Source organism: Etheostoma spectabile, chromosome 19 (assembly GCF_008692095.1).
Source record: "Etheostoma spectabile isolate EspeVRDwgs_2016 chromosome 19, UIUC_Espe_1.0, whole genome shotgun sequence".
NCBI lineage: Eukaryota > Metazoa > Chordata > Actinopteri > Perciformes > Percidae > Etheostoma > Etheostoma spectabile.
The window spans coordinates 19,129,506-19,151,438 of record NC_045751.1 but is presented as its reverse complement, the minus strand read 5'-3'; the positions used below and the strand labels follow the sequence as shown (position 1 = coordinate 19,151,438).

Here is a 21,933-nt window from a genome sequence, read left to right as displayed (position 1 = left end):
GAATGTGGGAACGTATTATTATTTTTTTAATGCCTGATGTTCTTTGTGCAAGGCTTTTTCTATAGTCAAGAATGCTTTTAAAGACGTTCTCCTATTCACTTAAACAATTCAATCATAATAATTTGCCACCTTTCGGTAAAATCAGAAAGGTAATGCATTTATGTCATTTCACAAAAAACTTGTCTTGACATATAAATTCAATAATTCCTACTAAGGTGACCACTTCTGAAACAGAGGTGATAATTTCTTCGGGAGTGCATTAAATGTTCTCTCTGAAGTCTGTCAGCTAGAGTGAAATCTTGCCAACTAGCACGCGCGCGCCATTATTCATACATTCATCAATGAGATCGCCGGGTAATGATTGACAGGTCAGAGAGCTGGGTCCAGCTCAATCCCCAATGCTTCTCCCACCGGCCTTGTGGCGGCAGCGGCTGGCCAGGATGAGTTCAGGTTCTACATTTTGTGCATGGTCAGTCTTCGGCAGGTTGGTAGAAGCAAACATCTACTCTTCTTTGTCCATTTCAGTCAGAACAGAGTAGCACACCTTCTGAATGAGCAAGCCGGATTTAGCTGAAAGAGGTGGAGACAGAAGAAATATTCTATTAATAGACTAAACATTGACACCAAATTAAGTTTAAGTTGACATCATTAGTGTTTAGTCCATGCAAAGTACTCTGTAGATGTCCCGTCAAATAAGTAGCTATAATCGACACAACCTGATTGAGCCGTCTCTAGCAGTAAGGCCTGAAAGAAATTCCCAGAGTGCACTGTGGTTTTCACAAGTAGACCTTTTTAGGCGGCTTCTTTGCAGTTAGGTGAATCACCTTTCAATATAGTTTTTAATTTAGTTCTTACTGACTGAACAAAAATGTAATGTCTAAAGACATTTTAATAATTTATAATAATAATGTAATAATTTGAAGAAAGAAAATCCATGGGGAGGGGTTAGGAAGTAAATTAGACACATCTGTGAGCTTGGGAAAACTAACAAAGACAGCATGGAGGAGAACTGAAAGAGGAGTGAGAGTAGCTAAAGGAGGAGATAACTGAAAGTTTAATCCAGTCTTTGGTTGTCTTTGCACAAAAAAAGTAAAACAGTGACATATATTAAATAAACAGAGCGGCAGTTTTTCCAAGAACCGGTTGGATTTCCTGGAAATCGCTGATCAACAAAGTGCTGCTGGGAGTGTGCTGATCCCTGGAGAGGGTTTGGGTGAAACTTGTTCAGCTGTCTCAATGACCTGCTCGGATGGGACTGTGGACGTCCTCGTCTTTGTTGGACCTACACAAGTTAAGATAAGTCTCCTCTCCTTCAACTTTGCAGGCTTCTCGTGTTCTCCTGCCTCGGGTTAATGTTCCATACACTTCATCTTCTAGCCTCAGCCAAATTACATCTCTTTTTGCACTGCCCCTTATACTGCTCATAGGCTCATTGTACATTAGAGCTCCCCTGAAGCATTATTCTCCTCTCTGGTGCCAAACACTTACTTTGAATATTTAGAATAAACCTATGCTACAACAAAACTAAACAACTTTGTTTTATGTGTTCAAAACCTGGCCTGTGGCCAACCGGTCATTGAGTTTAAGACCTGTGCTTTGTAAAATCAACAAAGTTGGTTTTGATTTATGAGAGTGAGTCCTGCGGCTCTCTTACCAATGAGGCTCCGTAGCCTCAGTGGCCTCTTATGGGCCGGAGTGTAGCAGCAGAGGTAGTAAACGGGCACTCCTGACAGGGCGATGCCGATGCCGATCAGAGAGTTGATGGTGTCACTGTAGAGCGGCACCACCACCAGGAAGACCGTGAGCAGACAGAAAATGATGGGGTAGATGAGACTTAGCTGAGGAAAGAAGAGATGAGATGATGGTCAGAAATGTAAGAAATTAAAATTTGGATGGAAGTAGGTAAAAGAAAATTCTAAAGCACCTTTAAAAGACAATATCTCTGGTTCTGCGTCCTTACCTTTAGTGGTCTCTTTCTGTCCGGTTGCTTCCAGCGCAGATACAGTTGCCCCAAAATGGACAGACCAACAAAGAACCAGTAGCTGAAGCTGTAGTAGTTGATCAACCTGAAAACGTCTTCTACACACAGGTATATTAGAGCCATGACTCCCTGCAGAGACATACAAGAAACATTGTAAGTGAGACTGTGAAATGTGGGTAAGTTTTTTTCCACAAAGATGCAACCGTGAGATTAAAGAACTGTAAATTCAACCATCAAACAACAGGAAATAAAAGATTATGATAGCTGACTGACGTTGAAGAGCAGGGCGGGGACGGGAGTGTAGCGGTGGACGTGGATCATGCACAGGTAGTCGGGCAGGTGGCCCTCTCTGGAGCCCACGAAGAACAGTCTTTAGACACAAAGAATATGCAACAGAGTGATGAGTGATGGACACAAGTGACGATGAGTGGGATGCTAATGACACAAGGATGAAGTGGTGTCAAAAACTATTCACTCACCTGGAGGAAGCCAAGATGGAGGCATTGAGTCCTCCGAAGCAGGAAAGAGCCACAGCGAAGGGAATCGTCCAGCTCATGACACCAAATACCTGGTCTGCAAACGTCTGGAAAGATGAGATTAAATGATGTAAAGCTGCACTATATGAAATGATATAAAGTAAAGTGATTTATCGACAATTATATGCACTTACCACTGCCACAGCATCGCTGTCTAAGATTACATTCATGGGGAGGACGGTGTAGTAAGCCACGTTGGTCAGAATGTAGATCACGGTGACTATAGGCATGGAAATAGCGATGGCCAGTGGCAGGTTCCTGTAGTTCACACACACAAACAGCAGAGGGAAGCAAAGGAGATGAGATTCAGAGAAGTGTGTGAGATACAGGCTTCCTCAGGAGTCTCTGGGTCAAGGGCTGATCTACCCCAATGGGTGAGGGGAGGATGGGGGTTGTGGTAAGTGTGTGTGTGTGTGTGTGTGTGGGGGGGGGGGTCACTTAATTGGCCTTGGAACTCATGGAGAGGCTTGTGATCTAATCACGTGTAGTCTTTCTTCATTTGATCAGTGTTTAGCTGTGTGAATTACACCAAAAGGCTAAAGCACACGCATACCTTCAGTTTGATCTTGGTTGTTTACTTATTGATTTGCATTTCAGGAAATCAATGCCACAGGTGTTGCTCAAATCACAGCAGAACTGGCATCCTTTATCCTGCAGCTTGTTTTATAATGCACTGGAGATAAACCATTTCCTTTTGGCTTTATAGGAATACTCTCATGGGAGAGAACTGTGACAAGTGTGTAGGATGGATACAAGTTCAAACTTTGAGTATAAAGACAACATATTCACAAATATAAAGACAAATGTAAGAGCTAGTGTGTGAGATATACCAGTATGAGGTAATACTCATTTAAAATCATATGACTCATCTATGTGTAGTGGAAGTGCACGATGAGAGGAGATCTGAATTAAGCTATTGCGTTTCTGGTAAGAATTTCCAGAGCTCAGAACTTACATGCATAAATGTCAGTAATATCAGTTTTTACTTCTTGTAATCATTCCTACTGTTCAAACTGTCCATTAAGAGTTCCGTTTCCAACTTTGACAATTTAAATCTCCAGCTAAAAGACTAAAGATTGATTGATTTGCTTGCATTATGTGCTGGTCAGACATTCCTAAATTCTCATAGTGGCACAGCTGCAGCAGTAAGAAATAGCTAAGTGTACAATCAAAGTAAATGATCCTCACCTCTCTGGGTTCTTGATCTCCTCCGTGACAAAGTTGAGGGTGTCCCATCCTGAGTAGGAGAACAGAGCGGAGTACAGAGCGAGAGCAATGTGTCCTGGATCCTGAGATGAGTCTTCAAAAAGGCCCTCAAAGTTCTGTGTGTGACCTGGAAAACACCAACACACTGATTTAATTTTAGGCACTAGTCATCACTAAGAACTCATCATTTAAACCTGCAGATGTTGTGTATACAAGTCTTGCTTTTTTTTTTTTTTAGCATCTAAGCATTTGGTTTTCTTAATTGTGGAAGGTTTAGGATCAAGAGAGAGAAGAGTTGGTGACCTTGTCCAATTTTCACCAGGCCGGTGATGATGACGGCGATGAGAGCGAGGACTTTGGCGTACGTGAAGAAGTCCTGGACCCTGGTGCCCCATTTTACGTAGGCACAGTTCACAAAGGTCAGCAAACCTAAGGTTAGTGGAAGCAACCAAAACACACAGAAACAAATAATTTAACAATCTCAGTGGGTGACATTTGCTCTGTAAACTGAGTGTGTGCCAGCATTTTTCCGTGTGTGATTTAAGGAAACGCTGCTGCTGAGTCAAGCAGACTGGTCTGTGTTTTTCAGACGAGGAAACAGCTGAGTGCAGCACATACAAAACACACACACACACACGAATGAGGAAAAGTGGTCTTAACTGGTACTTTTCCCTTATTGCCCTCCTTCACTTTGAGCAGAATGTTCTTTGGGAACATGTTTTGTTCTTCTCTCTGTGTCTTATCTCTCTCTGGCCTCTTATCAACACGTGATCCATTAAAGTTCATAAACGTGCGTCAGGCACAGGATGTATTCAAGGTTTGAATCAGATACCTTAAGATGAAAGCATTTCTTGTGTAAATCTTGCTCCTGGTAAGCACTGAATTAACAAACTGACCTGCAACGAGCTGAGTGGACGAATTTTATCTAAGTTCGCCACGTCAAAGCGCTCCCACTCACGCGCTACACGGAGCTCCACATCACTCAGTCATTTTCAGAGGAGACTAAAAAAGGGTCACATCACTGCCCCCTCCTCCACGTTGACCACCTTCATGCGCAGTGAGGGGATGAATCATAACACTATCACCTTCCACCACTTTGACCGGGAGAAGATCATAACAAGTCCCTTCTCAACAGGAGGCCCGGTCAAACACAACAAAACATACAGCTCCAGACGGAGGCAACGGCAATGAGTGATGGAGAGGGAGACTTTGCCACACAGAAGTAGAGGTGTGGTGTGTTGACAGTGAAAGGTTAGAAGGGTGGGAGGTGTGAGATCGGGTTTAGAAGGACAGCTGACTGGTAGTGGAGGTCAGATATGGTCCAGATGTGAAATGAAATAGAGACGTTTGAAAACTAATTCATTTCGTCCCTGGTACCTTTTGTTACATGATGAGCAAGAGGGTCATGTCTGAGATTTATTTAAGTTTACTATAAGAAAAGTGCCGGTTCAGTTCCCAACTCTAATGTTTTAATTAACAGGAAGTGTGTTTAGTTTGGTTTTATGGTCCACTCCTTTGCTGAGCTGTCAATAGCCTGTTAAGCCGTTCAGGTCAGAGTCTCTCCGTAGGACTTTACCTCACAGCTATCAGCCTTCTCCTCCTCTGAGCACTACTTATCAGTGCAGAACGCAAGTGTGTGTGTGTGCGTGTATTTAAGTGCGTGTTCATGGCTGGGTGGAGGAATGTGTAATATTTATTGCAAACTAGCACAATGTGTTTTTTTATCTTGATTATCAGGGCTTGTCTCTAAGACGTTACCTTAACAAGCTCTCTGTTTGAGTCCGTGGCTTCTTGTCTCAGTGTCTGGTTGCCTGAGTGTTGGCATTTCGTTGGGTTTGGTTGCCTCAGGGAGCAGTTTTGTGAATTTCTCGTTAGTTTAATTAATTAAAGTTTGTCAGCTTTGCTCTTTCTCAGTGCCATTGTGTTCTTGTTACCTTGGCAATCTGGGCCCCATCCATTCACAAAGGTTCACCTCTGCATTTATGAACAGTTTCTTATTGTTCCAACATCGAAAAAAAGTGTGACTCAAGTCCTCACGTGCAAGACATCATGCTATTATTTCTAAATCTGAGATTGAGTAAAAGGGCGTTTGAGTAAATTGGTACTGAAGTTTTAGGGTTCGCTCAGTTCCTCTTTTGTATGTCTGCTGCAGAGCTGCTGACTATAGCAATGGTGTCACCATTTTTCACTTCTCTAGTCTACAACGCTCACATGCTCTTTCAAATATGAAACTAACTGTGGCAGACATCATCATCTTTGTCTCTTTATATCACTCAAACATTGACTCATCTTGGATTTTTCTCTCTCATTCTCTTAATGTCACACACTCATTGACAAACACACACACACACACACACACACACACACTCTCAAGATGTGTACTTACATATACAAGCAGCAGCCAGCAGCCTGTTGGCCAAGTATGGAGCTATGCAGGTGGGGAATATGGGCTGCACCATGTAGTTGGAGAATGTGATGGCTATGACGGCCTGGCTGGTCGGCTCGATGATCAACAGCGACGTCCACAATCGAATGAAGGCCAGGAAAGGCCCAAAGGCCTCCAGGATGTAGGCGTAGGAGGCCCCGACTTGGTGATGGTGGTCCCAGCTCGGCGTAACACAGGGCCCGAACACAGAGAAGATCCCTCCGATGGTCCACACCACCAAAGAGAGGCCGTATGAGGCGCTGTGGATGAGGACGCCCTTTGGTGAGACAAAGATCCCTGAGCCAATCATGTTCCCCACGATAAGGCAGACCCCGTTCAGGAGGGAGATCTCCTGCTTCAGCTTCATGGACTCTGGGCCGTCAGATTTCGTAGATTGTTTGCCAGCATTGTTCACCTCATGTGTTGGGGCAGGGCTGTAGGACGCCATTGTTTGTGGTTTGGTGTTTTATTGATTACTAAAGAGAGAAACTGTTTTTTGAACAAGATAACAGTCGCAATTGGAGAGTTTTTTTCCTTGATGTGAGACTGAGGACGTAAACTTTACCCCCGCACTTATCTATGATCCTCTCCTGCCATCTGTGGAGGAAATGCAGGTCATATTAGTGATGCTGTTACCATGGAGACTGATTTTTCACAGCATACATACAGCAAATACTTAGGCTGTTTCAATCCTGTCCAAATGTAGTCAAACAAAAACATATTTAGATGCCAAGGGCACTAATGTGGGAACAAACATGCAAAGAATCGCATAATACCACACTAGTATGGACACTGTTGGATTTGAGAGCAGTTTTGTGGATTGGAGAACCATTAAGCCGCACAGCAAATGGCCTTTTAAGGTTGAGTGTATTGACAGAGAGAAGAGGGAGAGGAGCAAACATGCCACATGCCTGAAAACACCAGCTCTTTATTAGCAACCATACTAGCTGAGGAAGAATTACCGACTGAGACACACAAACATTTTGACTCCTAGGTGTGCATTGATCCCCCCCCCCACAAACGCATGCAGAGTTTGAGTGTCAGCAGCACAGCGGCTGGTCACATGTTTTCCAAAGTTCACCATCCTCAGCATGTATGGAGTTTGGTGATGGGACAGACACATTGAGGGCAGCCTGCTCATTGCCTTTTCTGCATGACCGACTTCAATAAGTTAATGTCACTCTGTGTTAATAGGCGTGTTATGTCTGTGGTAATATAACGTACAAACAAGCACACACACACACACAAACACAAACTTACTAATTAACTGCCCTAAAATTAATGATCTATTAATGGAGTATAGGGCGAAGATCAGAATCAGCTTTATTTGCCAGGTATGAGGACACATACGAAGAATTTTGGTTAGGATCAAATTGCTCACAATGTGCTTAGTTATACAAAACAAACAATATATACACACTATAAACAGAAACAATATAGACAGGTTAAGACAATAGTGCAATGAAAAGTGCAAAGTATGCAGGAGTAAATTATAATTATGATCGTTATTATTTTAATTATTGAGCATAGTGCAAAGGGTGGTGGAATAAATAATGTTATGTTAATATTATGTTATTATATAAGTATTATATTACAATATGAACAGTATGATTGCTGTGATATTACATTAAAATGTTCAAGACAAATTGGCGATCAGCTGAGTTGAAACTTTTGGATGATTGTAGGGTGAAAAGTGGTCCAAGCATCCATAAGTTTGGTGGAAAAGGGAATGTTTAGATGTAAGATGTTTTCAATGTGATTTCCTTAAAATCTGTATGTGTTTTTACTTTCTAAAAACTTTCACTTTTCAACCAAATATATCCAAGTTTAAACCCAGAAGACCTTTAACCTTCAATCCCCAAAACTGTCGGGGCTTGTTAAAACATTTCTTGATGAGCAGGGCCAGGCAGAGATGAATCAAACACCCAAGAACAGTCACTTAGACGCTAGGAAAATGGAGCTTCGAAACACAGAACAATGACGTGTGTTGATGTATAAATTGATCCAAAGATAGTAAGCAGAAGATGCCAGATAAGTAATTCGGCGGGAGAGATTTACTGTAGATTTAGAGCAGAAATGAAGAATTAAAGACAAATTTGACAGGTAAGAGTGACCGAAAAGTCGAGATACCTTGAGGCGGCAGCAACAGATCAGCAGCACGTGGGTTCAGAAAAGAGTGACTGCAAAGGAGAAGGACAGTAGATTGAGTCTTCCTGCATGTGATCAAACGCGTGCCACAGACATTGAGAGTTGAGGCTCTTACAGAAAAGAGTGCAAGGTCCAAAAGCTGCTGATAAGTAATCCTTCATGAGTTACTCAAGGTTACATCCTGTCTCAGAAAAATCCTCTCAACTCAAGTGTATAGTGAAATGATTCAACTCCTAATGTTTAGGCGTTCTTAGAGCATTTATCACTGAAACTAACTTTAGTATCCTGGGGAGTTTGAATTTGAATTTTATAGATATATGAAAGATGTCATTAAAACTCAACCTGGTAGGCAGGAAGCCAGCTCCTACCTAACTTTCTTTTGACATCTTCCTTTTAAAATATGAATCATAGGCTACTTCTAAAAGCCTCTTCTAGAGATATTGATTGGATTTTGAATACTCACTTTTACATACAGTGCTAAGAAACCACAAGGCACACGTGCACTGACATTACAGGTTATAAATAATAAACTGCTGGGTTGTAGTTTGAATATGTCTACCTTGTATCAGTGAGCATGAATCATCAGGAACAGCCTTGGTGTTTTTGGGGAGACTCACCTTCTCCAGCTCCGTGTGTGCGTCCACCTGGGTGTCCAACTTGATCCCAAATAATGGAATGTCTACTGTAATTCACCTCCTTTTAACCAGCTCGCCCTCTCATTGTTCTTTCTCTCTACTACAGTCGATAATAGGTCTCTTCGTGCGTCTTAACGCAGCTGTTTCCTCTGGTTTTGACTTTGCTTTGCAGTGTTCCTCCGCGCTCCTCAGCTGATCAACTTGGCTTTGATGTACTTGTGGTTTCTAGCGCTTTACTACCAAGGAAACGAGTCACAAGAGGGGAGGGGAGAAGGGGAACCTGATTGCCCCGCATTGTGTCTCCTGAGTGAGTTATTACAGAATTGTAGGGTTTTAATGAAATTATCGCGCACTTCAAACAAAGTGTTAGAATCGGTAGAGGAACTGAACTATAAGCCTACTGCTAGCTTTGATAAATGGTCCAGTGAAAACAGCAGCAAGACAATATGTTTAAAGATATTGAGTTATTATGAGTCTATATCATGGTAGCCTAATGAAATGCGACGAGTTTTAAATTCACTATCAGGTACGATTTCTACACTAATCAAATATTAATACGATTAATAGTAGTGATGACCGTGGGAAATAATTATACTTAATTACACTTGTTTATGAGTAGTTTCATTGTATGTTACTTTATAGGCTCAACTAGCCTACATTTCTGTGGGAACTAGTTATACTGTTAACTCCACTACATTTATTTGCTAAACTTAGTTACAGGTTACATTACAAATTATTTTTATTGCAAACTATTATCAACAATTAAAATATGATATATTATTAAAGATGAGCTACACAGCAGTACTATATAATGTACTTAATTTATAGAATGGGCCGGTCTGTAATTAGTAAGATTATGTATGTTTTGTACTTTTAAGTAAAATTTTGAATGCAGGATTTTTACTTCTAGAGTATTTTTTACACTGTGATATCGATAATTTTACTTAGGCTAAGTAAATTTTCTTAGTACTTCCACCCCTGAGTATATATTAAATAAACAGAGAAAGAAAAGATCAGCTGATGTTTATCATTTCTCTGCAGGGTACAAATAATAATGTAGTAATCGTGTCAGTGTAACATAATGTGTAAAATATTATGTTTGATGAGGACCAAAATATGGACCATAGCTCCCTCTTGTGGATTTAGAAAATACTCAAACTAAATAATAATAATGTATAGTTTATTAATCCCGCAAGGGAAATTACATTGTGTTCACTCTGTGAGAATACACATTACCCACAGGCCTGAAATACACACACATGCTCAGCCCTTCTACATGCACTAATGGAGAGATGTCAGAGTGGGGGGGTTGCAGCTGACAATGGACAGGCACCGGAGCAGTTGGGAGGTCGGTGCCTTGCTCAAGAGCACCTTGGCAGTACACGGGAGGTGACATGACACTTCTCTAGCTACCAGTCCACCACCATACTTTGGTCATTATGGGGACTTGAATCAATGCCCCTCTGGTTCCCAACCCAACTCCCTATGGACTGAGCTACTGCCACCAAAGGGCGTACAATTGCAGTTTCTCAGAGAGAGAGAGAGAGAGAGAGAGAGAGAGATGTAAAATTAATTCATTCTGACTTTGTGTCCTTTAAAAAAAATTTAAATAGGAGAGTTTAGAAAGTGTGAAGGAACTATTATCTACTCTCAGCCTGAGTTTCCTCATTGTGGTGTACAATTCTGAAAGCTTGACCTACACTTACACAGAGTGTAAAAGAACACTTTTAAGATCTACACACTTTTGTGACTTAAAAAAACAGAACCCCTCCAGAAGCAAAATGTTAAATGTCGGCAACACTTTATATTAAGTACAATATATAGCATTTCTAAGCAGTAAATATATTTAATCCATACATTCATAATTAAAACTTGTATCAGCTTACATCTACAGTACAATTGTGCCTATGCTAAATAGGGTACTTAGGTTTCCTAAAAGTATATTTAACACCATTCCTATGTTTTACTGATTTTCCTTTGATAAGCACATCATTACAAAAAACTGACTGTGATTCTGTCACATTTTAATTGAATGGCAGCTGAAATTACCAAAATCATCTTAATCAATGGCCAATGCAGGAAAAAAACAACTTCTTTGTCTTCCAACTGGGTGTTGATTTTTCCATTAATTGTAGGCTAAATATGCAAATGTAGAGACCTTTAACACCTCAAAAAACTTTTGTAATGAAAACGATTGATCTACAGAGAGATGATTAATTCTTATTGATGATGATAAATATCTTGCATGTAGTCAGAGTCAGCATCCATCTCCATCACACCTGTGAACTTTTGTATTCACCTCCACCTCCCTGTTCCTTTCTCAAACTGAAAACTATTTAAATTACTTTTTTTTTTTTCTTCTTTCTTTTTTTGATTGAGACACGTCCCTTGTCGCCCACAAACGCATGTGGACAAACTTCTCACACATGGCTCCTTTCACTCCCTTTGTCCCGCTCTCTGCCCTAAGCATTCTTTTCCTTGGTTACCGGTTGTCATGGTTTCAGGATCCCCTGTAGGCTAAAAACTGGAGGGATTAAAGGCAGCCATTTTGGGGACAGCTGGTCCAGGTTGGTCCCTGTTGCCCCCTGTCCCGCTCCCAGTCACTCTGGGGGGAAGAGGGGTGGCATTGTGTGAGGATTAGAGCTTCCTGTGTGTCAGCTCATTACATGGGGTAGGAGGAGGGGGGAGTACAGGGGTGAGGGGGAGCAGAAAGAAAGAGTGAGGGAGAGAAATGAAAGAGAAAATGAGAGTGCGTATGAAAGAGCGTATGACACAGAGAGGGGAGGGAAAGTCAGGAGGGAGGGAGGGAGGTGGCGGCCTCTACAGCTGCACCCTCAATCACACTCATACAGGCTCTGATTATCCTTTTCACACACACAAACACACACACACACACACACACACGCACACACACACACACACACACACAAACACACACACACTCTCTCTAGTGGGGAACTGAAACATATTAAAAGACATTGAGGGCAAAAAAAGGCAGAATTAGTAGACAGCTAGCCCAGCATCCCAGACAAAGGATCCCCGATCCAGACACACAGAGCTGGATGAAACAAGCCAGAACTGACCAACAGCATACATGCAGGCGCACAGAATAGGAGTCATGCAAACAGAATACTTAAACAGATAAATGACTTCACAAAGACGCAAGCCTAAACAGAATCCAGACAAAAAAAAACAACCCACAGACGAGCAACAAACGGGTCTCTTCTTCACATCGTTTTATTTATCTTTTTACATCACATGGGAGGCATGGGAACGTATTTTGTCATTGCTACAAAGAAGACTTTACAAAGCACACAAATACTAAACTGGGCAAAGTAGGAATGCAGTGAGTGCAGACAGTTTCTGCAGGAGCATAAAACTCTCAAGTGCTTTGAGAGAGAAGATCAGGGGGAAGAGGGGGGGAAAGGAAAGATAAAGGAGGGAAAATTATAACGAACAGGGCTCATCATCCTTGTTGATTTGACCCTGCAGATAGCATCAACAACAAGAAAAAAAACTTACAATCATCAGTATGAATAGGTAATGTTACAGCTAAAAGTACAGAGAGTGTTCACAGAAGTACTGATAATCTAACACAATCATCGCCATCATTATCATCGTGGTTATTATTACTAATGGTTTTGTTTAAGATGTTTCGACAGCACAGGACACAGTGCAACTCACAGTGCAACTCAGCACATCACAAACATGCATTCAGCAGCATGGCATTAAAAAAAGGAAAGAGAATGTAACAATAAAAAGGCATAAAATGTAACCGCAGCTTATATTTACAAACATTGGCCGTTACGAATTTGGCCTGTTTTGGTATGGAGTTCATCTTGTAAAATGCTGGATCGTCCCTCTTATTCAAATCAGCTTATACAGTATGTGCTGAAATGGGTGTCAGCAAAAAAAGCGCAAACAATTAATTCTCATTGTGACAATTCTGTGAAGTGTGTAAGATAAGGCCTCACTGTGGTCTTTGAAATACAAAAATACATAGCTAAAGTACTACATTCACAAATCTCTTGCAATGTTACTACAATAAAAACTAGATCTATCTGCTTAATACCAAAGGTAAACATGAATTTGAATTAATAACTCTAGAAAAAAATCTCTTTCTATTAAAAATACATTCCCTTGTCAGGACCCTTTTTTTTTTAAAGACTGACTGCAGCCACTTAACGATACTAACTCTACACAGTAGTGTCCATAGACTCGCCCACCTCACTAGGAACAACACTGATTGGTAAAGGATCTGTGCTGTCATCTTTCTCAGAGGATTTAGCCAATCCTTGCTTTTCCTCTTGCTGTCCCAGTTTCTTATTGGCTGAAGTTGAGCTGCAATCCTCCACAATGTCAGTGTCATTGGTTTGAGCCTTGGAGGGGGTATTGGTCAACGCTCCGGGGTGAGTTTTCATATGGCCCTGTTGATGGGACACACAACACAATGGTAATTCACTCACAAGCCCAGAAGGATGAAATCCTCACTCGACACAAAATGTTACTACTTTAATATCTTCAGATTACAAAATCAAAATCCACAATATCTTCAACCCTTACCTTTAGTCCGCTACGGCTGGCGTATGCCTTTCCACACTGGGAGCAGCTGTAGGGTTTGTCAGGGCGAGGAGGCTGGGCGTTCAGGGCTGGTGCTGGGACAGAAGGCTCTGGGTCCTCTGAAGGCTTTTCTTGCACACTGTAACCCTCCTCTATTGGAGCATCCTTCTCTGGGTCCAACACTGGCAAATGCTCTATGAGTGTGGTGGTCTCACTCTTGCCTTTGCTTTGAGCAGCATCTTTCTCTTGTGCCTCCTGTGGTACACTGCCACAGGCCTCTTGTGCTTCAGCGATAGCTTTGGGGCTGGCTGGTGGTGTGAGTGCAGGTGAGGGATTTGCAGCTGGGGGTTTGGGGTTAGAATCAGGACTTGTGGTGGGTTTGTCCGTGGAGCAGACTTCGTCATTACTAACCCCTGAATGCAGCATATCATTTTCTACTCCAGGCTTTGAAACACAGAGGGATAGAGGGGTGTCATCTGCCTCTGCGTCTCCATTCACTACAGTTGAATGAGAACTAGTTAAGGGTGCATTGAAAGGGCTGGTGCTGCCCAGGTCAGCATGTGTCTCCTCTTCAGAGTATAGGGAGCTGTTCATGGGGCTACCATCAGCTAGGGTGTTGTCTCCCAGACGCAGGGGGTCCTCGGCTCCCACTGAGGGAGGATTACGGGTCAGGGGTGGGCTAACACTTGGTGTTGAACCCTCTGATTCCTCTGTCTTCACAGAAGTGGTCTCAGCAGCTGTGGATTTCTTAATAGTTGACCCTGAGTTGAGAGCATCAGTTGGAGACTTGGAGCTTTTGTTAAGGCCAGAGGAAGAAGTTGTTGGGCTATAGATGGGGAGTTCTCACGCTCATACATGACAGCATTCTCCATTTCCGCAGCGTCTTCAGAAGGCATATCTTCGTCAGGTGGTATTTGCCCTCCTAGGTGCAAGCGGATATGGTGCTGTAGAACCAAGGCATTGGTGAACTTGCGTGGGCATAATGGGCAAGAGTTCAAGGCACGGGAGTTGGCCGGTCTTGCACGGTGAGTGGCCAGGTGGGCTCTGAGGCTGCCCTTAGTGGAGAAGGAACGACACAAAGCTTACAAGGGAATGGCCGCTCCCCCAGATGTGTGGCCTGGTGCAAACGCAGAGCTCTGGGGCAGCTGAGGACACGCAGACACACTCCACACTGATTAGCAGCCTGGGCGGTAGGCAGAGAATGGGTAGTCATGGTAGTTGTAGTGCCAGAACCTGAGACTCCCTGGCTGGTCATTAGTCCAACAGCATTGGCACTTGGGCTCAGGCCAAGAGCAGCCAACATTTCCCTGCGATAGGCACTGGAGGTGGTAGACAAGTCATGGCCGTGTGTGTCCCCATTTGCTTCAGCAGGTGATTGTGAGGAGGCAGTTGAAGAAGAGGCACCTCCCTGAGGCCGCCTTTCAAGCTTCTGTACCAGGCGCTGCAACTTGGAGGTGTCTGAGGTCTGGGTAGAGGCGGTGGGCGAGGATGAAGAGGGGGAGGAGGTTGATGGTTTGGGAAAAGGTGGAAAGGGGAAGGGTAGCTGATGATGCGAAGTAAGGTGGGAAGTGGATGGGTGGCCTGGGGGCCGGAGAAGTGCAAGGTGATGAGGGGATGTACCTCCAGGAAAGAGAATCTTAGGCAGGTGGGCCAATTGGGAGTATGGAGAGCTTGTATGGAGGGAGGAGTGTGGAGGTGTGTTTTCATCAAATCGCTGCTGCTTTGCTCCTTTGAACTGGCTGCCCATGGAAGAGGAGAAGATGAGGATGAAGTAGAAGGCAGCCCAGTGGTAGATGTGCTGGCAACAGCTGCAGCCGAGGCCCTGTTCAGCTGAAGCAGCGAGTGGGCTGTGGACAGCAACGCCATGTCTACCGGGGGGCAGAGGTAAAGAGGAAGGCGAGGGCCGAGTGGACCCACCAGACAAGAATCCTAATGCCATGTTCTCTGTCATCCCTGGAATACTTCCTTTCACTGCATTAAATGGCTCGTCATCATCAGCCCGCCGTTTTCTCCTTCTCTGGATGGGACCAGGAGCACTCTGTGTTTGCTCTGACAGTGCTGGGGGCAAAGGGAGGGACAGCTCTGGGTTCTGCTCTCTGTGTCGCAGGAAATGGGCTTTGAGGTTCCCTCTGGTTGTAAAACGGCTCAAGCAGACTGGACACTGGTAGGGCCTCTCACCGGTATGCGACCTCAGATGGATCTGGAGTGATGAATCGCTGCTTAACACCTTGCCACAAAAACGGCATGCATGTTGAGGGCGTCCTGATGAGGCAGAGCCCAGAGAGGAGCTGGGCTGTAGTTCCTGGGAATGGCTGGTTGTAGGAAGGGGAGGGGTGGGGAAACTGATAGCATTGCCATGACCAAATGAAGAGGTGTTGGATGATTTCTCATGGAGGTAGCGCGGTGGTAGGCCTAGTGACAAGGAAAGAGGGTGTAGGGAGGCAACAGAGGAGCTAATAGTGGATGAAATGGATGAGGAAGAGGAAGAGGAGCATGGAACTCTGCTGCCTTGACATGTGAAACACCTGATTTGGAGACAGATGGCTGGGGGAAGAGGGAAGATGGAAGACCAGTCAAAAGAGATGAGGCTGTGGTTACTGGTGTGGCAGTGGAGGGGTGTGTCGGTGACGAAGATGCTGCTCCTGTGGTCTTGTGGTTGCTGTCTGCACCATTGGCCTGTGTGTTATTATCTTGGCCAAAGACCGCACCTCCAAGCCTGAGAACGTGCCTACAGATCTCCTCTGTTATCTGCATCTGGTGGATTTGCCTCTGCTGTAAAATCCTCAGCTCCTCTAAGAGTACTGCCAGGGTTGGTGACACCTGGATCTGTCCATGCTGCCCCGGAGAGCTGGAAGCCTGCTGATGACCTGGACTGGAGCTGTCACGGTGAGGCTGCACACACTGAGAAGATGAAGAGGGGAGGAAGAGTAGGAGGTAGTAGTGGTGGCTGAGCTCCCTATCGGTGGAGAGGTCATGGTGGAGTGAGAATTTCCTTGGTGGGACAGGCTGTGGGAACCTGAGGTTTGACCCAGGGGAGGAGGTGAGTGAGTCTGGGATGACAGCGAGGGGTGAGGAAAGTCTGGGGAGAGCGAAGAGTGGGTGTTTGGGAGGGAGGTGGTAAAGGGGGCGATGTGGCTGGGCCAGTGGGGAGGAGGCGAGCTCTCGCTGGGCAAGGAGGGCGCGTGGAGCCCACCAGGGGATGGGCGAGGGGCAAGAGGTGGCTGGCAGTCTTGGAGAGAGTTGGGGGATGATGAGGAGGACCCTGATGAGGTCACTTCTGAGCCAAGAGATGTGGAGGGTGACTTCATACCCAGGTGATCATCTGAGGAATGATAGAAAAAAATATATTTTTTTTAAACTTACGTTTTGTTTGTTTCTTTACACTTGTTTACATTATACAATACCCAGTGTCCAATTTCAGACCAGGTATGTAAATTAATTAAAACATTCTACTTTAGTTACGGTCTATTTATTTCATTAGTTCCCCTTATTGTTACAAGTTAGGTTTGCAAATTTGTGTGCAAACCAAAAGATCTCTATTCTAACTTCAAAAGAAAGGCCTGCTAGGAAATGGTATTTAACAAACAAATAAACAAGAGCAAGAAACTCTGCAGTCCATGAGTCTTTGTAATGTCTTGTCTCAATCTGTGCTCTCCGGAGCAAAACTCCTCAAACATCTTGCACACACAAAAAAGCTTACAGACCACCTTGCTGCTATGGCAACACATTTTAGAGGACAATGGGCATCACCAAGACAACCCATAACCCCTCTTAACCCCACCCTCCCTACAGCAGTTACGTCTTCATCTCCCTATTCACCCTTCCCCCTTTACGTCACATTGGAGGTCAGGGTCAGGCCAAGCTAAGGGTTCTGGGCACTGTCCAGACACTCTGATTGGTCAACTAATCTGACCTCTCCTGCTCAGGGGTCAAATTCTTCAGAATCTTGAGCACAGAGTGAGAAAGAGTTAAAAGAAAAAAGAAGGGGGGAGGGTAAAAACAATGGAGGACAAACTAACTATTCCCTCCTGGAGTGATATAGTGATGGAATGAAAGACTGTACCTCTGTGAAATCCTTCCCTGTGACTTATAAACAAACCTGAACCTGCAGGAGACACCAAAATATATCCCAGGCTAAACATCTTTTCTGGAAGTCTTTAGTGTGCACTTGAAGATATAACCCATTGCAACACAGAACAAGTGCAAATGCAATCTCTATCCTCTCTGAATCTTTTTATAAACCTGAGGCCCCCCCCCCCCCCCGAAACTGTGTAGGAGTATACAGTCAATAGGGTTGGGGGCGAGAAAGAGGGAGAAAGAAAGGGGAGGGAAGTATTGAGAAGGTGGAAAATGGGGGAAGAGGGGTGCATAAAAGAGAAAGGCATGGAAGAAGAGCAAAAGAAGAGAGGAGTGAAGATTAATCTTTACCAAAAACACTGCCTTCCCTTCCCCCCACCCATGATTCTTATTGTTAACAAATAAGAGAGTGCTCTATTCTAATCAAAGACCTCCAGCAGTCAGTGCTGAGCAGCCTGTTGGTTTCCTAGAGGAGAAACTGCACATGGAAATGGCCACAGATGTATGTTAGTTAATCCTCCTCTATTCATTTCACAGGGACACGTTTATTGGCCCGACCAAAGTGCCTAAGGCCTCCATTTAGTGGGGCCATTACAGTGAATGACTGAGAAGGAGGGTTTCTTTAGTTGATAAACTTAGATCTAAAACTTTTTAGTCTGTTAATTCAAGTGATTTTGTTAAAATGTGGCCATGCATGAATAAACGTTTGGAAATGACCGCTATCAACAACAAACCACACAATAAATATCGTACACAATTCATGTAGGCCTGCGTCCAAACCCAAACTTTTGCTTTTGTTAAGTTCTCTAAGGATTTTAAGAGTTAGAATGAATGCAGTGATGAGCACCATTAAGGTGCAGGATGGATGCTCTCTTTAAAGAAACTTAAGACAAAAACACATGCACACTCGTAAAGATGTTTACTTACCCTGAGAAAGCAGCCGTGGGCCCCCCGGATCCGCGTTAACTAAATGCTGGGGTCGCTTCTGCTTCCGGCGTGACATGATTCACTGCGACTCAGACAGAGAGGGGGGCATCAGTCGGTTGAATGGCAGTAGGCACGTTTTTGCGCACTTGGAAGCGCTCCTGAAAACATCCAAGCATCTAAAGTTCAAAAGTCGCCCACATCCCGCAAGTCCCGGGATAAAAAGAACATTTAAAAATGTGTGAAATAACTTCTAAATGTAAAAAGATTTTCTTTTTATGTAAGAAAGTGAAAAAAAAAGCACATAGGTGTTGGGAAATCCGCAGGTCTGCACCGTGTCATATGAAGCTGCCGTGAGTGCGTGTGTGTGGCTGTTTTCTAAAGTCTCTTCTCCCCCAAAAACTTGTCCAATTTGCGCCCCTCCTCTCCCGCTGCTGCCCCGCTGCATGCAGGCACACACACACACACACACACACACACACACACACACACACACACACACACACACACACAGAACCACTCCTTGTTCTTCAATGATATTTGCATTTCAATGGCGTGTAACACACAGGCTCCCTGGTTCTCTTTTTCTTCTCCCCAGCTTTATTTTTCTTTACACACTCACGCAGCAGCTATAAACTTTAAATAAAACATGGCAATTAGGTGCCAAAGCCGTTGGATGGCTTAAAGAAATATAAATGGGAGTTAGAATCGGTTATTTTGCTAACATAAATGTTCATTCAATGTTCAACCATCTTTAGAAGAGATTAAAAGCATCATGGTCAAATTAGGATACAATAACATGTCTAAAAGAAATTGAACAGGTGACTCATCCATCAGGTGACATATGTTTAGGACCTCCAGGTGTTGGCTACTGCAGCTACTCTCTAGGCTAATTATCAGCACGGTGGATAAAACTTGAAATCAGAGACACATTAATTGACTTGCAGGTGGTTTTCATCAGTCATAAATCCGTCTTCCGAGGGATGTTATTGTACCGGATGAGGAGTAAACAGGCAATATTTCTACCCTTTGATATCCATAGGGCCAATTATCAACAACAATGCACTGGAGTTGTGTGCAAGTGAGGCCACACAGCCATTCCACATGCATCTATTTTCTGTGTGTTATCACGAAGCGTATAATACCATCCCTCCCACCAACCCAAAAAAGCATCTTACACTGGAGCTCTATTAAAAGGCAGAGAATAGATGGGAATCTTTGACAATGGCGTGCTGGACACAGTTGAGTGAGCATCTCCCCTCTCTCACTATGAACCCCCGGATCCACTGCAGCACAGCACAATGCCCCTCTTTCACCCCCGCCTTTACTCCTGTACCACGTGGGAAATGGATAAAAGAGAGAGAGAGAGAGAGAGAGAGAGAGAAATAGTGAGAGGAGGGTGGAGGAGGGGGGCGCCATATTTAGGTGTCTCGAATTATACTATATAGCCTAGGCCTATCTCCACTCAGAGGCTGTGTATAAAACAGGGCATTATTTGATTTTGATGGATTAAAACTGTCATGTTTATCTACATTTGACCTGCTAATTAAAGTGTCTCACTTCTATGGGGTGCCTTTTGTAGATTCATCACCTGGAGAATGAACAGAGAGTGTATGGAACAAGAAGTAAAAGTCCGATTGCCTGAGTAGGTAGTGAAGATGTTCCCATATTGTTTAAATAGAGCTACCACATTATAAAATGATTTCAGCATAATGCATAAAACTAAAACAAATATGATATATGTTCTATCTGTGTCCTAAATATGTGTCAAATGTAGTAATTTATTTTTGTAGATTCATTTTTAAATAGGCTATCTAAAGTAAGCTATGTTTTGAGACGTTACCCTCAAGACCTCGAGTTGCAATCAACCAATCAGATTACAGTATTAATTTAGCGTCACCTGACAATCTGAGTGAAGAGCTACGTTGCCGTTAACTGCAGGTTCGTGTCTCCCGAAATTAACCCTAAATATACCGTTAAGGTATCCGTTTAAGTTTAACAGAAAATATAACGCTAGTTTTCAAATTCAGTTTTTATTTTCAATAGAAGCTGTTGAACAGAAAGCGGACAAAACAATTTAGCCTGGGAGCTCATCACTTTAACATTAGCTACCCGCTAACTTGCTAATGCTAGCATCAAATAGCTAGCTAGCTAACTAGGTAGCTACGTAACCTAAACTTTGCTAAGCTAACGTTACATATTTCTTCTTACAGCCATGTTATTATATTTCGGGTATTAATATTATCAAGTATTTTTGTAATTGATACTTTGATATAGATAGGAAGTCAAAATTAAAACTGAGCAGAACGTTAACTAAATAATTAAACTGACTTAAAATGCAGTTTGCTCAATATGTTATTCTTTATTTGTTGCTTTGATAAGATCAGGAGCTAAATATTACCTTACTCCAAGCAAACTTATAGGAAACGTTTTCAAAAGTTTTTTAAAAGTTGTTTGAAATTGTTACCCCACACCTGGTGATTTTTAAGTTCCCAAATTTTACCAAATAGGACCTTGGACTCGAAATTGATGTTGAAGAGACTGTGATGTGTGGTAATCCCACACACAGGCTTGGCACTGTTAAGAAAATATATAAATAATAATTAAATAATAACAATTTCCCCAAATGGATTTTTTATTTGCTTTACCTTGATATGTTATGGAATTTAAACTCAAAAACATATGTAATTGCTTTCTAGAACCTTCATTAATGACTTGACTAGCTGATCCCCATTACTAAAATGTTTCTGTACTTTCCACAGTCATAGCCATGTCTCTCTGCGACGACATACTACTATGTAACTTCCCAAAGTGCCGGACTAAGCTGAGCGGCTTCGCCTGGGTCACAGCTTGCTCACATGTTTTCTGTGATCAACATGGGTCCGGTGAGTTCAGCCGCTCTCCTGCCATCTGCCCGGCCTGCTCTTCTGCGTTGTCTGGGAAGCTGGACATTGTGAGGACGGAGCTGTCGCCCTCTGAGGAATACAAAGCCATGGTGCTGGCAGGCCTGCGACCAGACGTTGTTCTTGACATCAGTGCTCGTGCTCTGGCCTTCTGGAGCTATCAGGTCAAAGATATTTCTGTTTGTATTTATAGAAAAGTAATAGAGCTATGTATCTGTAATTCTTTAATGTCTGCCTGTGGCAGTCTGGTTTTCCTTTAAAACACCCAGCTTGTTCATCTCTTTGCAAACAGGTCCATCAGGAGCATATGTATCAAGAGTACAGTCTGTCACGTGCCGAGGCACAGCTGAAGCAGATGGACAAGGTGTTGAACCAGCAGAACCAGAGCAGAGAACTGGAGCTCGGGGGCATGAGGGGGGAGATCACCTCCTGAAGAAAGTAAACCACAATTCTGAAGTGCAGATCCATACTGTCACATTTGAAGTTGACCTCTAAGTTAAAAATAACCAAAGCACGTCCTCTGACCCTCTAAGAAAGG

At 43.3% G+C, this 21,933-nt stretch overlaps 3 protein-coding genes across 5 annotated transcripts; 1 reads left to right on the top strand and 2 right to left on the bottom strand.

The window, feature by feature from the left end:
- Positions 1-94: 94 nt before the first annotated feature.
- Positions 95-9,160, bottom strand: LOC116707284 (Y+L amino acid transporter 2). Of its 3 annotated transcripts, none has more exons than XM_032544579.1 (11): positions 8,914-9,160; positions 8,279-8,328; positions 6,110-6,745; positions 4,027-4,152; positions 3,706-3,850; positions 2,652-2,775; positions 2,461-2,564; positions 2,251-2,351; positions 1,961-2,106; positions 1,655-1,838; positions 95-570 (listed from the first exon to the last, which is right to left on the bottom strand). In XM_032544579.1, exons 3-11 carry the CDS (start codon positions 6,594-6,596, stop codon positions 503-505), a joined length of 1,485 nt encoding a protein of 494 aa, XP_032400470.1. In that variant the 5' UTR covers positions 6,597-6,745; positions 8,279-8,328; positions 8,914-9,160; the 3' UTR covers positions 95-502. The 3 variants fall into 3 exon arrangements, with proteins under 3 accessions (XP_032400470.1, XP_032400471.1, XP_032400473.1); XM_032544580.1 differs by having other exon boundaries at positions 1,961-2,110; positions 2,255-2,351; XM_032544582.1 differs by lacking the exon at positions 8,279-8,328.
- Positions 9,161-12,131: 2,971 nt separating this feature from the next.
- On the bottom strand, positions 12,132-18,870 carry LOC116669482 (sal-like protein 4). The gene is given in 9 exon segments (XM_032499357.1): positions 12,132-13,358; positions 13,495-14,228; positions 14,279-14,566; positions 14,569-15,253; positions 15,256-15,364; positions 15,366-15,999; positions 16,062-16,419; positions 16,422-16,813; positions 18,496-18,870. Coding segments are annotated over 9 exon segments (3,507 nt in total). The 5' UTR covers positions 18,572-18,870; the 3' UTR covers positions 12,132-13,127.
- Positions 18,871-20,369: 1,499 nt separating this feature from the next.
- LOC116707380 (E3 ubiquitin-protein ligase CCNB1IP1-like) lies at positions 20,370-21,837 on the top strand. The gene is given in 3 exon segments (XM_032544696.1): positions 20,370-20,440; positions 21,260-21,559; positions 21,688-21,837. Coding segments are annotated over 2 exon segments (447 nt in total). The 5' UTR covers positions 20,370-20,440; positions 21,260-21,262.
- Positions 21,838-21,933: the final 96 nt, after the last annotated feature.

Bases quoted from the DNA above. Each gene is read 5' to 3' on its own strand.
- LOC116707284 (XM_032544579.1), bottom strand. From the start codon at position 6,596: ATGGCGTCCTACAGCCCTGCCCCAACACATGAGGTGAACAATGCTGGC. The intron at 4,153-6,109 runs GTAAGTACACAT...CACTAACCTTAG, and splicing joins GCTGGCTGCTGCTTGTATAT to GTTTGCTGACCTTTGTGAAC. The intron at 2,776-3,705 runs GTGAGGATCATT...TGTGAACTACAG, and splicing joins GAGATCAAGAACCCAGAGAG to GAACCTGCCACTGGCCATCG.